Source organism: Heterodontus francisci, chromosome 12 (genome assembly GCF_036365525.1).
Source record: "Heterodontus francisci isolate sHetFra1 chromosome 12, sHetFra1.hap1, whole genome shotgun sequence".
NCBI classification, from domain to species: Eukaryota; Metazoa; Chordata; class Chondrichthyes; order Heterodontiformes; family Heterodontidae; genus Heterodontus; species Heterodontus francisci.
Genome location: NC_090382.1, coordinates 21,256,684 through 21,272,423, shown reverse-complemented (window position 1 = coordinate 21,272,423; position 15,740 = coordinate 21,256,684). Strand labels below are relative to the sequence as shown.

General features: G+C 43.6%; 1 protein-coding gene across 1 annotated transcript in view; it reads left to right on the top strand.

Annotated features, from left to right (window-relative positions):
- The window catches only part of LOC137375553 (serine/threonine-protein kinase 32A-like), a 344,635-nt gene that overhangs the window by 115,732 nt on the left and 213,163 nt on the right, over positions 1–15,740 (top strand). Inside the window, exon 2 of the mRNA XM_068042898.1 lies at positions 70–125. Coding sequence (XP_067898999.1) covers positions 70–125 — 56 coding nt within the window. The remainder of the gene's footprint in view (positions 1–69; positions 126–15,740) is intronic.

Sequence of the window (15,740 nt, the reverse complement as noted above, 5' to 3'; positions counted from 1 at the left end):
GGGTTAAAGAAATATCTGATGCTTTATTGTGACTTGCAGCGTTTGACTCTTCTCTTTTTATTTTTCTAGTAAACTTTGACCATTTCCAGATCTTAAGAGCAATTGGCAAGGGCAGCTTTGGAAAGGTAAGTGAATGTCACCAGGTGACAATGTCACAAGTCTGTTCTAATCATCATTGAATGATCTTTCTTCTGTATTGCAGCAGCATCTTATTATACCATAATAATTCATATAAACCAAGTTAGGCCAACATCTTTCTATCGTACAATACCTCCAAATTAATTTCATATTAGAGCAAATGTGACCAGGTAGCTCCCCACCCCGCCCCCCCCCCCCCCCCACTTCAGTGCCAGTGATTCACTGGACAGTCAGCCTCAGAAGTATGTTTTACCATGGGATGCATCACAGTCATGCAGAATGCTGCCTTCGCCCAGTCACAGACTCCTACTTTCCAGCAAGTGTCATTCTGGACTGATCAGGGAACTGTGGCTGAGCTGTTTGGCTTCCTTTTTCGAGCCCAAGCTAATTGTACAGACACCACCTAGGCAGAGAATGGGTAACGCAGTACAGACCAGCAATTGAATCTGGATCTAGCTTGTGCAAATAATGATTTTATTAATGCACATTAATGTTACACAAAATACAAAGAGAAGTGTAAATTCTGAGCGTGCATGCTGTCATGCTAGACCCCACCTGCCAAGAATGAGGCATATTAATGTTGTCATGAACATTGATTTTTAACTGTTGCTGGAGCGAGGAAATGACTTGTTAAACAGATCAGCCGTGGCTGGAAAAGACATTTACATATTAAGAGAAACAGAAGGATAAAGGATCATTCCCTGACACATTCAACCCACAATGGATCTTGATCACCGGACATTGAGGGGGTGGGCAAGTACATTCCAGGGCCTGCTGGAGTAATGCAATCCACAGCGGCCAGGACTGGTTGGACCAGTTAGTCACATGACTAACTGGCTGCTGCAAGGTTTTTTGAACTAGTCACAGAGAGTTTGGGCAGGAAGACTGTTTGCTCCTGGACTGAGAATATCTCTCCTGTCTGCTCCCATCTCTTTCTCACAAGCATCTGAATCCACTGAAGGCACATGAACCCCAAGAGAGAAAAGTCTCCAACAACGAACAAGGTTTCAAAAGAATACTGGGCCCCAACGAAAAGCAAGATCTACCTACAATCAAGGACTCTACAGTGAGCTCGAAGAACCATAACAAAAACGCTTCAGACATTGCCTCAAACTTTTCCACTTTATTTTTCTTCTGCTCTTTTCTGTCTCTGTTTACATGTGTGTATCGCGTGTGGGCGCGCCATGTATGAAATTCAAGTTTAATAAATTTCAACTTTTCTTCTTTAAACCTAAGAAAACCTGTTGTGCTGATTTCTTTGCCTTCTAATTGGAAAGCAGTGAACAAGGATTCACCATGTGGGGAGCTAAAAACACAATGTTTAAAATAAAACCCTGTTATGTAAAGTGAACGCTGAGAGGGACCCCTAGACATCTTTCTCATAGTTGTGACAGAGATTTAGGAGCGAGCGTCTGGAATTGACCCACAGACAAACGAGAAATTGGAAGTGGGAAGCCAAATTGTGCCCAATCAAAAAAGAGCAAGATTTCAGTACAGGTTTTCTTGTGGTTATGTGTACTTGAATACTAACATGTCTGCAACTGAAGCTAGTAGCTCTCCAAGCTAGGGTGAAGTAACTTGGGATAAGTTAAAAGCACTGTCTCTGGAGGAATTGAGGAAAATGGCTGAGCAGTGTGGGATCACTATACATGGCAAGGCGAGGAAGTCTGAACTCTTAAGACTAGTGGCCAACCATTTTCCCTTGAATCTGAAGAAGCAGAAACAGGGTTAGAAGTAGACTCTGACAGGGTATTGCTGACAAAGATACAATTGGAACAGAGGAACCTTGAATTAGAGGAGAGGGAGAAAGAGAGAGCCTTCCAGAATGAATGTGAAGAGAAAGAAAGAGAGGAGAGAGAGAGAGAAAGACAGGAGAAGGAACGAGAAAGAGAGAGAGAGGAAGAATATTCCAGAAAGAATGTGAAGAAGGGAGCTGAAGCGGCTTGAGTTAACTAGCGGACGGCAGAGTAACCCCAGTGAAAGCATGGCCAATATGGAGAAGCATAATTCAGGGCTGGGTACAGAATTGTTAAAACTAGTTCAACTAATTCCAAAATACAATGAGAAAGATGTAGAAACATTTTTTGCATCCTTTGAGAATCTGGCAAGACATTGGCCAGCTGAGACCTGGTCTCTTTTACTACAAAGCAAGCTAACTGGAAAAGCCCATGAGGTTTATTCCCTGTTGCCAGCTGAGAGTTTGTCAAATTATGAACTGACAAAAAATGCTATCCTTGGGGCACATGAATTAGTATCCGAAGCCTATCACCAAAAGTTTAGAACCCTCAAGAAGCAAGCTAATCAAACTTATCTGGAATTTGAAATAAGTAAACAGCTGGCTTTTGACCAGTGGCTGAGGGCTTTAAAAATACAACTCAGCTACGAGACTCTCAAAGAAGTAATTCTGTTAGAGGAATTTTAAAACTCTCTCCCACTCTTCATGAAGACTCATGTAGAGGAGCAGCCGGTTCAGAGAGCCTGGCAAGTGGCCGTTCTGGCCGATGAGTTTGCTTTAATTTATAAACTGGTTTCCCAGGGGAAAACCTTTCCTCGTCACCCCCACAAATCCGGAAAGGACATAAGGTGGGATGGTGATAGAAGCCCAAGCAGTCCTGGAGGAGAAAGAGAAGCAGAAGACACAGGGGGCCCTCCTCTGGCCAAAAAGGAAGGTGCTGTGAGCAAGAGTGAGACCCGGAGACCTGTGTGCTTCCATTGTAATAAAACAGGGCATTTAAAAGTGACTGCTGGAAACTAAAGGGAAAATCGGTAGGGTTAATCAGGGCACACCCGCTTAGTGAAGAAGTGAACCTGATGGAAAGCACAGCAGAACAACCTATGGCTTTAACTGCAGTAAGAGGAAAACCCAGGAAGTTTACGGCTGCAAGTTCAAGAAAATCTAATAGGATTCCTGAAGGTTGTCAGGGTATTGTGTTTGAAGGGAAAGTAACCCCATACCCCTTGAGTGGGGCCAGCAAACCCATAGTAATTCTCAGGGACACAAGGGCCCCCTTTATTGGGAAAATGCCTGACCTTTCCCCCAGAGAGGGCAGTGAACACCAGAATGGTGGTGAATGGTATTGGAGGGCAGTGTATGCCTGTACCTGTACAACAGGTGCACCTGGAGTGCGACCTAGTTTTGGGGCCGGTGACTGTAGGGATTGTCCCTAGTTTGCCTGTGGATGGGGTTGACCTACTCCTAGGTAATGATCTGGCGGGGGTGAAGGTGGTAGCCTCCTCAGTAGTGAAAGTAAGACCGCAGGAGGTCATAGAGACAGAACAGTGGCAGGAGACGGTCCCCTGCAGTTTCCCTGAATGTGTAATGGATCAGTCTATGATCAAACCAGTTCCCCCAGAGGAGACTGAATTAGCACTGCAGGCAGATGACCAGGTCTGTCTGTCTGAGACTTTCTTTGGCAAGTTAGGAGACCCAGGGAGTGAATTAAATGGATTTTCCCTAGCTGAGACTCAGCGAGCCGATCCAGTATTGCATAAGTTAGCACAGGCTGCCCAGTCTGAAAGTGAAGCAGAGGGAGTCCCTGATTGCTACTATTTAAAGAATGAGGTAATGATGAGGAAATAGAATTTTTCTCACAGACCTGAGAGCAAGGAGTGGACAGTAGTTCACCAGTTAGTGGTGCCGCAGAGATACTGGAGAGAAATATTAAGAAGGGCCCATGAGACTACAATGGCTGTATGTACATGCCAGTATACAAAAGACCAAAGCCCGTATAAGTCAGCAGTTTGACTGGCCAAAACTCCACAAAGATGTGGTGGAGTACTGCAGGAGTTGTCACATGTGCCAGGTTGAGGGGAAATCCCAACCTACTGTGAAACCTGCACCCCTAAGTCCCATATTGGTGTTAGGAGGACCCTCCAGCAGAGGGCTGGTGAATTGTAAGGGACCCCTGCTGTGATCAAAAGGGGACAGGCAGGCATAAGGCTGTAAAAAGTTTAGAAAGAGAAGTGGAAAAAGTGACCAAGAGGGCAGGTTAAAGGAAGTCCGGGAGTAATCCTGGATGAAAACCCTTACTGTCAGGTCAGCCAACCCAGGAAAATGTGAAAAGTTAGACCCCACATCCTCCTATGTAAGTGCAGAGACTAGAAGCACCCCACCAGAGTTGCTAACAGCATTTACAGGAACCTGCAGAGACAAAGAAAGACCTCCAGGGGGAAGAGAAACTGTGAACGTGATGCCTCACCTAGTCAAACTGCCACATGGAAGTGCAGTGGAGTCTGCACAAATACCTGCAGGCAGGAGTGTCCCAGAGGACAAAGGGGAGATTAGCAAAGAATTCTCCCCCACAGTCAGAATCAAAGAGAACCACTCAAGCCCCAAAGTCAAAAGCCTTTGCATGACTTAGCAAAGCACTGAAAGAGAGTTCAGGATGAACCCGCCCACTGCTGACTCTCCTGAAAAAAAAATTCCAACTCAGGGCCAATTAAACCTAACCATTTCAAAGACCCGAAGCAGCCATGGAAATGGGCAAACTGAAAAAAACTTCCCCAAAGAACCACATGTTTACAGGGATGCCAAAAAGGGGCTATTAAAGCAGCACTGGCACCAAGAAAAGATAGGCTGTAAAAAGTTTTAGGATTTATGAATGAATGGGAATGAATGAGAGAAATACATGTTTTTTCTGTATCTTATATTTTCCCTCAACTCTTTTAATGAAATGCTCTCTATAAAAATCGCATTTCATTCCGTTGGGTGTGGACGTGTCATGTTAGGCCCTGACCTGCCAAGAATGAGGCACATTCATTTTTTCATGAATATTGATTTTAAACTGTTGCTGGAGCAAGGAAATGACTTGTTAAACAGATCAGCTGTAGCTGGAAAATATATTTACATATTAACAGACAGTGAGTGGAAGGACAAAGGACCATTCCCTGACACATTCAACCCACAATGGCTGTTGATCACCAGACAGTGAGGGGGTGGGGATGCGCATTCCAGGGCCTGTTGGGGTGATGCAATCCACAGGGGCCGGGACTGGTTGGACCAGCTGGTCACATGACTAACTGGCTGCTCCAAGGTTTTTTGAACTAGTCACAGAGAGTTTGGACAGAAAGACTGTTTGCTACTGGACTGAGAAGATCTTTCCTGTCTGCTCCCATCTCTTTTTCACAAGCCTCTGAATCCACTGAAGATACATGAACCCCAAGAGAAAAAAGTCTCCTACTGCGAACAAGGTTTAAGAAGAATACTGGGCCCCAACGAAAAGCAAGATCTACCTACAATCAAGGATTCTACAGTGAGCTCGAAGAACCATAACAAAAACTCTTCAGGTATTGCCTCAAACATTTCCACTTTATTTTTCTTCTGCTCTTTTCTGTCTCTATTTGCATGTGTGTATCACGTGTGCATGCTAACTTGGGCATGTCGTGTATCCATAGGCATCAACCGAATTAGAGTTTAAGTTCAAGTTTAATAAATTTCAACTTTTCTTCTTTCAACCTAAGAAAATCTGTTTGTACTGATTTCTTTGCCTTATAATTGGAAAGCAGTGAACAAGGATTCACCAAGTGGGGAGCTAAAAACACAGTGTGTTTAAAATAAAACCCTATTACAGTAAGACCAAATGAAGGCTGAAAGGGACTGCTAGGCACCTTTCTCACCTGGTCGTAACAATACACACACGCACACGCACAGACTCTCTCTCTCTCTCTCTGCGTCTCTCTCTCTTTCTCTCTGTCTCTCAGCTGAATTTTCAAAACGGGATGATAATTTCCGGGTCCCAACCCTGTGCCCTGTCTGCATTGCTTACGTGATGCTATTTTAAAATGCTAATGCCCTAATTGGGCAAGAGGGGAGCTTGGCACCCAATTAATGGCACCGAGCGTTACCAGGAGACGGGAGCTTCCTGCACAGCGCGAGCTGCAAAGGTAGACAGCAGCCATGATGACGCTTGCTGCTGCGTAGCTGATGAGAGCAGGCAGCTCCTTCGAGGGCTGAATTTTAAGGGCCCCCTGAGATGGGTTCGGAGGTGGGAGGGCCTATAGAATTGTGACAGGAGGCAGGTGTGGAGGGCCCGTCGCTTGCCCTTCACAATGCAATTTTGTTGGGGTTGGGATAGGCGCTGTGCCGTAGAATCGCTCCGGGGCAGGGGGTGGGAGACTGCAGCTGGCTGGGGTGGGAGTGCCCCTGCCATTTTGGCCCAGCCCTGAGTACAACACCTTGGGCAAAAAATCCAGCCTGAAGACATTGTTGGAAGATCCAAATCTAAGGTATTGGCCATAATCCGTCACATAATTTTTAATGTTTCAAAAGAAATTTCCCATCTGTGAACCCAATAGCTGTGCACTTACATGCACCAGACTGTTTGGGATCGCCGAAATCCAAATTGAAAATGGCAGTCCTGACCTCCCCAGCCTCTTAACAAGCTCCTCTAGAAGTTTAATGGGCTGTTAATTGATGTGTGCAGGATCCCTGTTTCCTCCCCCACCGCCCTCACCTTAAAAACTTTTCAACCTTTCCTCATAAGACAACTCTTTCATCCCAGGAATCAACCATATGACCCTTCTCTGAACTGCCTCCGATGCAATTGTATCCCTTCTTAAAAAAGACCAAAACTGCCCTCACTTTAAAAATTGAAGTCTGTCCCAGAGGTGTTGCAATCTGGAGATGCCCTCCCTGGTATCGCAATTTTTACATTGTGTCTGCATTCAGTCCCGACCCCGCTGGCATTTGAAAATCCAGCCCTATCTCTAACGCATACACACAGACAATCTCTTTTTCTCTCTTTCACACACACACACACACATAGACATACTCTCACATATGCATTCTGTCACACATTCATACACACTCTCACACACATTCTCACACACACACACACATAGACATACTCTCACATTGGCATTCTGTCACACATTCATACACACTCTCACACACATTCACACACACATTCACACACACATACACACTCACTCTCACACATTCATACACACACTTTCTCTCACACACACACTTTCTTGTGCACACGCGCACACTCACACATTTATGCACACTCTGTCTTTCACAGGCACATACTCACTCTCAATCTTGCACACTCTCAGACTCACACACACTCACAGACTCATTCTCCCACAAACAAATCATTCTCTCAAAAACACACTCTCTCTATCTCTCTCACTCACACATAAACATACACTCTCTCTCCCTCTCTGTCTCTCATAAGAACATAGGAAATAGGAGCAGGAGTAGGCGTTACAGTCCCTCGAGCCTGCTTCGCCGTTCAGTGAGATCATGGCTGATCTGATCTTGGCTTCCACTCCACTGTCCTGTTTGTTCCCCATAACGTTTGACTCCGCTGTAGGGCGGCACAGTGGCGCAGTGGTTAGCACCGCAGCCTCACAGCTCCAGGGACCCGGGTTCATTTCTGGGTACTGCCTGTGCGGAGTTTGCAAGTTCTCCCTGTGTCTGCGTGGGTTTTCGCTGGGTGCTCCGGTTTCCTCCCACTGCCAAAGACTTTCAGGTGATAGGTAAATTGGCCATTGTAAATTGCCCCTAGTGTAGGTAGGTGGTAGGGAATATGGGATTACTGTAGGGTTAGTATAAATGGGTGGTTCTTGGTCGGCACAGACTCGGTGGGCCGAAGAGCCTGTTTCAGTGCTGTATCTCTAAATAAAATAAAAATCTGTCTAACGAAGCCTTGAGTACATTCAGTAACCCAGCCTCCACAGCTCTCTGGGGTAGAGAATTACAAAGATTCACAACCCTTTGAGAGAAGAAATTCCTGCTCATCTCCATCATAAATAGGCTACCCCTTATTCTGAAACTATGCCTTCTATTTCCAGATTCCCCCACGACAGGAAACATCCTTTCAGCATCTGCTCTGTCAGGCACTCTCAGAATCTTATGTTTCAATAAGATCACCTCTCGTTCTTCCAAACTCCAATGAGTATAGGCACAGCCTACTCAACCTTTCCTCATAAGATAACCCCTTCATCCCAGGAATCAACTGTGTGAACCTTCTCTGAACTGCCTTCAATGCAGGTATATCACTCCCTAAAAAAGGAGACCAAAACTATACACAGTACCATAGGTGTGGTCTCACCTGCACTTTATACAGTTGCGCAAGACTTCGCTACTGTTATACTCTATTCCCCTTGCAATAAAGGACAACATTCCATTTGCTTTCCTAATTACTTGATAACCTTCTTTGTTTCATGTATGAAGACTCCTAGACCACTCTGTTCTGCAACATTCTGTAGCCTTTCTCCATTAAAATAATATTTTGCTTTTCTATTCTTCCTACAAAAGTAAATAATGTCACATTTTCCCACATTATAATCCATCTGCTACATTATTGCCACTCACTTAACCTATTTATATCCCTTTGCAGGCCCTCCGTGTCCTTTTTTGAACTTAATTTTCCACTTTACTTTTGTATCGTCAGTAAATTAGGCTACAATACACTCAGTCCCTTCATCCAAATCATTAACGTAGATTGTAAATAGTTGAGGCCCCAGCACTGATCCCTGTGGCACTCCACTAGTTTGCCAACCTGAAAATGCCCCATTTATCCCAAATCCCTGTTTTGTGTTAGTTAGCCAATCCTCTATCCATCCCAATATATTATCCCCAAAATCATGAGCTCTTATCGTGTGCAACTTATTGAATTCCTTTTGGAAATCCAAATACACTTTATCCACGCAGCTTGTTACATCCTCAAAAAACTCTAATAAATTCGGAAATCCATGCTGACACTACCTGATTGTATTTTCTACAAGTCCTGCTACTATTTTCTTAATATCAGATTCTAACATTTTCTTGCTGACAGACATTAGGCTAACTGGCCTATCGTTTCCTGCTTTCTGTCTGTCTCCTTTCTTGAATAGGGATGTTACATTTGCAGTTTTCCAATTTTATAATCCTTTATGATTCTAATCCTTTCCAGAATCTAGGGCATTTTGGAAGATTATAACCAGTGCATGCCAAAAGTCTTTCTTTTTCAATGAATATATCTCCCAAACTGCCTGCCACTGCTTCTTTACTGTCTTACCTTTTAACCTATTTTCCCAGTCAACTTCAGCCAACTCTATCTTCATACATTTGTAATTGCCTTTGTTCAAGTTTAAGACACTAGCTTCACACCCAAGTTTCACACCCTAAAACTGAATGTGAAATTCTATCATGCTATGATCACTCTTCCCTTGAATATCATTTACTATGAGATCATTAATTAATCCTGTCTCATTACACATTACCAGATCTAAAATAGCCTGTTCACTGGTTGGTTCCATAATGTATTATTTTAAGAAACTGTTCCAAATACATGCTATGAACTGGTCCTCAAGGCTCCCTTGGCCAATTTGATTTGTCCAATCTAAATGAAGATTAAAGCCACTCACATTTATTTCTTACAAGCCCTCATTATTTCTTGATTTATTCTCTGTCTTATGGTGTAGCCACTCTTAGGGAGTCTATAGACTACTCCCATTAGTGACTTCGTTCCCTTACTATGTTTTATCTCCACCCAAACTGATTCTGCATCTTTATCTTCTGAGCCAGGAGCATTTCTCACTACTGTACTGATCTCATCCTTTATTAACAGAGCAACCCCACCTCTTTTCCTTTCTTCCTATATTAGTGTGGTTGGGGAGGGTTTAAACTAAGTTGGCAGAGTGATGGACACCAACATATGGAAGTAGAAAAGGTGCATAATGTGAGAAGGGAGTAGTTCCATATTAGATAGGAGCAGACTGAGAAAGGCTACGATGAATGCAAAGACAGGATTACAATACATGTATGTTAACATGCAAAATGTACTGAACAGGGTTGGTGAGCTACAGGCACAAGTAGTAGTATGGGAATGTGATGTAGTGGCTATAATGGAAATATAGTTGCACAATGGTGGGGACTGGGTGCTGAATATACAAGGGATATAAAGTGCTCAGAAAAGATAGAGAAGGGAAAAAGAGAGGTGGGGCCGCAGTACTGATTAGGGAAGCGTAGTATTCGAAAGATGGAATGTCCTTGAAGGGGCATGGAGAGAATCCATTTGGTTAGAGTTGAGAAACATAGTGGGTATGATCACGCTACTAGGGATATTCTATAGGCCTCCAAATATTGAAAGAGAGATAGAGGAGCAAATCTGCAGCAAAATCAGAGATGTGCAAGAACTACAGAGTGGTGATATTGGGGAACTTTAATTACCCAAATATCGATTGGAATCATTTTAAAGTAAGAGGAAAGGAGGGGGAAGAATTTCTGAAATGTCTTCAGGAGCACTTCCTTGATCAGTATGTTCTTGGCTCAACTAGAAAGGAGGCATTGCTGGATCTGAAGCTGGGAAATGAGGAGGGCTAAGTGGACCAAGTGTGGAGCACTTGGGTAAGAGTGATCATCGTATCATAGGGTTTAGACTCGTAATGCAGAAAAGCAAGGAATGACTTAAGGTAGAATGTCTAGATTGGAAGAGGGCTAATTTCAATGTGATGAGACGGGATCTAGCCAGGATAAAATGGAACCAAAAACTGACAGGAAAAACAATGTTCAGTTACTGGCTAGGTACTTTCCAAGAAGGGTGAAATGTAGGGGAACCAAAGACAGGATTCCTTGGATGACAAGGGAGACAGAGATTATGATGAAGCAAAAAAACAGGCTGTATGATGCATAGCAGGTGAATTCTTCAAATGAGAACCAGGCCAAATACATTAAATTGAGAGCGGAGGTAGAGAGGAAAATAATATTGGAATATGAGAATAGAATGGCAGTCAACATAAAAGGGAACCCAAAAGTCTTCTACCAGAAGGCTTAGATAAGTTAGACAAGGAAAAGCTTTTCCCTTTAACTGGTGGTTCAAGGACTAGGAGACACAGATTGAAGGTTTTGAGCAAAAGAGGCAGGAGGAATGCAAGGAAGAACATTTTTACGCAGCAAGTAGTAATGACCTGGAACTCGCTGCCCACGAGGGCGGTGGAAGTGGAGACAATCAAATGATTTCAAAAGGAAATTGAATGGGCACTTGAAGGAAATAAAATTGTAGGGTTATCGGGATTGAGCAGGGGGATGGATCTGACTGGTTTGCTCAGCATAGACTCGAAGGGCGGCATGTCCTCCTTCTATGCTGTAAATGACTTTAATGAGTCTACTCTATGACTTCTGAAATGTTAAGTACCCCTGAATATTCAGTTCCCAGCCTTGGTCACCTTGCAACCACGTTTTTGTAATGGTTATCAGATTTTACCCATTTATTTCTATTTGTGCCATCAATTCATCTATCTTGTTACGAAAGCTCCATGCATTCAGATAAGGAGCCTTTAATTTTGTCTTATTACCATTTTTCCCTACTCTGACCCTATTTGCTGGTGAACTCTTATGTTTGTATGTTCTGTGCTTTCATGTTACATTCTGGTTATCATTACCCATATCACTACCCCGCACTGTTGCCTTGTCCTTTATCTTTAACTTTCTAAATTTCCCCTCACCTGAAACCTTGTCCCCTCCACTATTTACTTTAAATCCCTATCTACAGCTCCAGCTATTTCATTTGCCAAGACCCTGCACAATTCAAGTGAAGCCCATCCCAACGGAACAGCTCCCTTTTTCCCTAATACTGTTGCCGGTGACCCATGAATTGAAACCCATTTCTCGCACACCAATCTTTGAACCATGCATTCGACTCTCTGACCTTATTTATTCTATACTAATTTGCTTGTGGCAGAGATTATTGCCTTTGTGGTTGTGCTTTTTAATTTAGCTCCTAGCTGCTCAGACTTCCTCAGCAGAACCTCATTCTTAGTTCTACCTATGACACACACACACACACACGCACACGTCTGGATTTTAAAAGCCTGCCGCCGATGTCGAAGGCGAGCTCAAGAAATAGTGTGGGCCACATGCCAAAGAGCCGCCACAATTTCCCAGATGGCGGCTCATTTAAATAGCTGGCGCAGCCTGCTCCCCCCAGTCACATGGAGGGGGAAGGCTGTCTATCCCCGGCAATGATATCAGCTGCCTATGCGCAGGCACTGGTGCCGTTTTTAAAGAGCAGCCAGCCCTGCCAGTCAGTTTGAATTTTTAAAGCAGTATCCCCCCAAAATGTAACCAATACATTTCTAGATTTCCTTTCCCACCCCCCAATAACAATGACATTAACTATTTCTCCTCCCCCCCCCAAGACACATACCTTTTAAATCTGACCTCCCCCACCCCCCCAAAACTGCACAAAGTTTAAAGTTCACCCCTTCCCACCATCCCCTGGACCCTTTACTTTTATTTGGCCCCATCCACCCACCCCTCCCGCACTGAAAATCTTAACTACACCCCCCCCCATCCACCAGTGTCACGCTGGCTTTCCCTGGTTGGGGAAGTGAAAGCACGGGAGTGCTGGCCACTGCACCGAAGATGGTGGCGAGCCCGGAAGATTTAAATTTATTCATGTTATTCATTTAAATATTGAAATGCTGTTCCCGTCACCCAGTGGCGATTGAGCCGGGCCCTCCTGGCGTCAGCCCCCGTACTGTGGACTGAATAGAAAGCAAAAGGGAAATTAATTTCAAATCACATCATTTTAATGTGGTAAAGTGACATATAGTGACATTTGTACTAAAGCAACTAAAATGCCATCGCAGCTAGTTAACCCTTTAAACTTTACTTGGTAAAGAAATAACATTGTTTTATGTGTGTGTAAATATATTATATATAGCGAGAGAATGTGTATATATGTATGCCTGTGCATATGCATTAGAAAGGGATACTGTTATTTTCAGAGTATTTTTTTCTTTGGCCTCCTTATCTCGAGAGACAATGGGTAAGCGCCTGGAGGTGGTCAGTGGTTTGTGAAGCAGCGCCTGGAGTGGCTATAAAGGCTAATTCTAGAGTGACAGGCTCTTCCACAGGTGCTGCAGAAAAATTTGTTTGTCGGGGCTGTTACACAGTTGGCTCTCCCCTTGCGCTTCTGCCAACTACTAAGTCTCTTCGACTCGCCACACTTTAGCCCCGCCTTTATGGCTGCCCGCCAGCTCTGGCGAACGCTGGCAACTGACTCCCACGACTTGTGATCAATGTCACAGGATTTCATGTCGCATTTGCAGACGTCTTTAAAGCGGAGACACGGACGGCCGGTGGGTCTGATACCAGTGGCGAGCTCGCTGTACAATGTGTCTTTGGGGATCCTGCCATCAGAGTATAGATAACCCATTAAGAATGCAATGTCCTACTTGCAAAAGGATGTAGGCAAATGACTGCAAATGCCAAGAAGTAATAGAAGAAAACCATCCTCTTAATGATTTTCTTTGTATTTCTCACTGCACATTCATTTCCTTTCACAAGCCAGTCTGTAGGCTGCCTATCACAGTGAAAGCACACTCATGCTGTGAGCCTTTGCAGTAAGTCATGCAATATGTATTATACTTGGCCTCTGCACCTTAACAGAAACCTATGTTTGAAGAAGCGCAAAATTATACCGTTCCACTAAAACAAGCTGTAGCATGAAAGAAAATGCAGGTGTGATTATTTTCTAAGTCCACTTTCAAAGCAGCGTCTTGCCGAGGCTACCAAAGTGCTTTGAGACATCTCCAAGCTGTGATAAGGCACTTTGGCTGAAGAATTCTGTTCCCGTAGCATCACTGGTGTTGATGCTATGGAAGCCCGGAATTCAAATAATGTCAGTGTGAATGTTTCTGGTCACTTCTGGAGCAGCCCGCATGGCATGCCCTGACTGTAAACACACTCACAGAGGCATGCCATGCGTGCGTGCGCCCAAACCGTGTTGAGTGGGCAGATTGTGCCGTCAAGCAGCCTGTAATGCTGATTTGCACATGATCTGTCATTTTGGATCCTGCAGGTCCAATTAGTACTGTCTCTTAATCACTTTGAGTTGAACATGCTTTCAGCTACATTGCCATTTAAAGAACTAACCATTCAACTTCCAGGTGAGTTGCTTTTGACTTTATTTTGCTACTGCAGAGTTAGTGGAAGTCCCGTGTTGATTGCTCTGTAAGAGTTTTGCAAACTTTTGGATTTACAAAGGAGTGGTGCTCAGTGTTGACAGGGAGGTCAGATGAATTGGAAGTCCTGTCAGAGAACCTGAGGCAGGGACAAAAACAATCAGGCTTCATCCCCATTTCACCTGATTATTTTTCAGTAAGTCGTGCTGGTAGGTTTCTAGATTGGAGATTCAGCTTGAAGCAGATCAGGATCACGATCAGGCTCGGAGCTGATACCACTAGCAGTTTAATAACTTGCTAATGCTTCCTATTTGGCTCACAAGTGGAGAATTATCATGTGGATGTCATACTGGAAGATGGATGATATCCAGTGCGTGTGGAACCTAATCCCAGTACAAGACAGCACTTGAAGCAGAGCAGCGAAAAAAGATAGATTCAAAAGAAAATGAGAGAAATTAAAATTGAGTTGTTATCTCAGCATATTTCTAATAAAGAAATGAGCACATATTAAAACAAGATGACATCTTGCGAGTCCTTGAATAATGCAACGTTATGAAAATCTTTCTTGCTGAAGAGTATTGCACATCCCCTGGATGTTTGCCAGGATTTTATGTTGTTTTGCAAGAACCCATTATCATCAGATCATCAGGCTTGTAGTGGAGAGCTGTGCAATCAGCAGTCCATCAGAACCGAACTACGGAAGTCAGGTGACCACTATTATGAACAGAAGTAGGCGAGTATCTTTCTTACTGTCACAACTGTGAATGACGCAAGGTGTGAAGTGAAAGAATGACAGTTGCTTATCACTGAAATGTGAATATAATACACTCACATCAATACCACCCCCACCCACACACTTCAGATTGCAATTTCTGGAATAAAATTGTACGGATAGATTTGTCAATCAGTAAGGTGCATAGGGAATGTAGGGTGGGAAATTGTAGGCCTTCAATTTGTGATTATCTGCCCATTTAAATGAATATATAGATAATTGGATGATTCAGGCCCATGATTTCCTAACCAACACTGTCAGTGATTGCCCGACCAGAGAATCAGCCCTGTAGTATATCAAGAAAATTGTATTATCCATATAAAGCATGCATCTCCCCGTTTGGAGGTGGGCAAATTATGCTTGAGAGATTTATGATATTTGATCATCTCTGTGCACCTTTCTTTATTAAAAGACACTGTCTAAATGAAGAAATAAGTACATGAGGGAGAAAGGAGTAGAAGGTTAAGCTGATGGAGTGAGATGAATAGTGGTAGGAGGAGGCTTGTGTGGAGTATAAACACCAGCACATACCAGCTGGGCCGAATGCCCTGTTTCTGTGCAATAAATTCTATTTAATTCTATGTAACTCTGGAGATGAGTCAGGTAAAATAACTTTGCCTAAGATTACATCAGAGGTTATGATGGAATTTCCATTACTTTGTCTTGGGTTTGTAAATAAATGGGGGAAAGAGAAGTTTTCAAACTGCTCTTCTGGTGGGCTGGAGATCATTTGCAGGCCAGTACCAGCTGTGCAGAAGCTCCTGTGATGCTTTTGCATTCTGGTTATTTGGGGTCTTCTTTACAGTTATGTTTCTCCATTATTTTAGGATAATTTAGTAATAAATATTATTGAATGGCATCATAGAGTCATAGAGTTATACAGCACAAAATCAGGCCCTTCGGCCCGTCGTGTCTGTGCCAGCCATCAAGCACC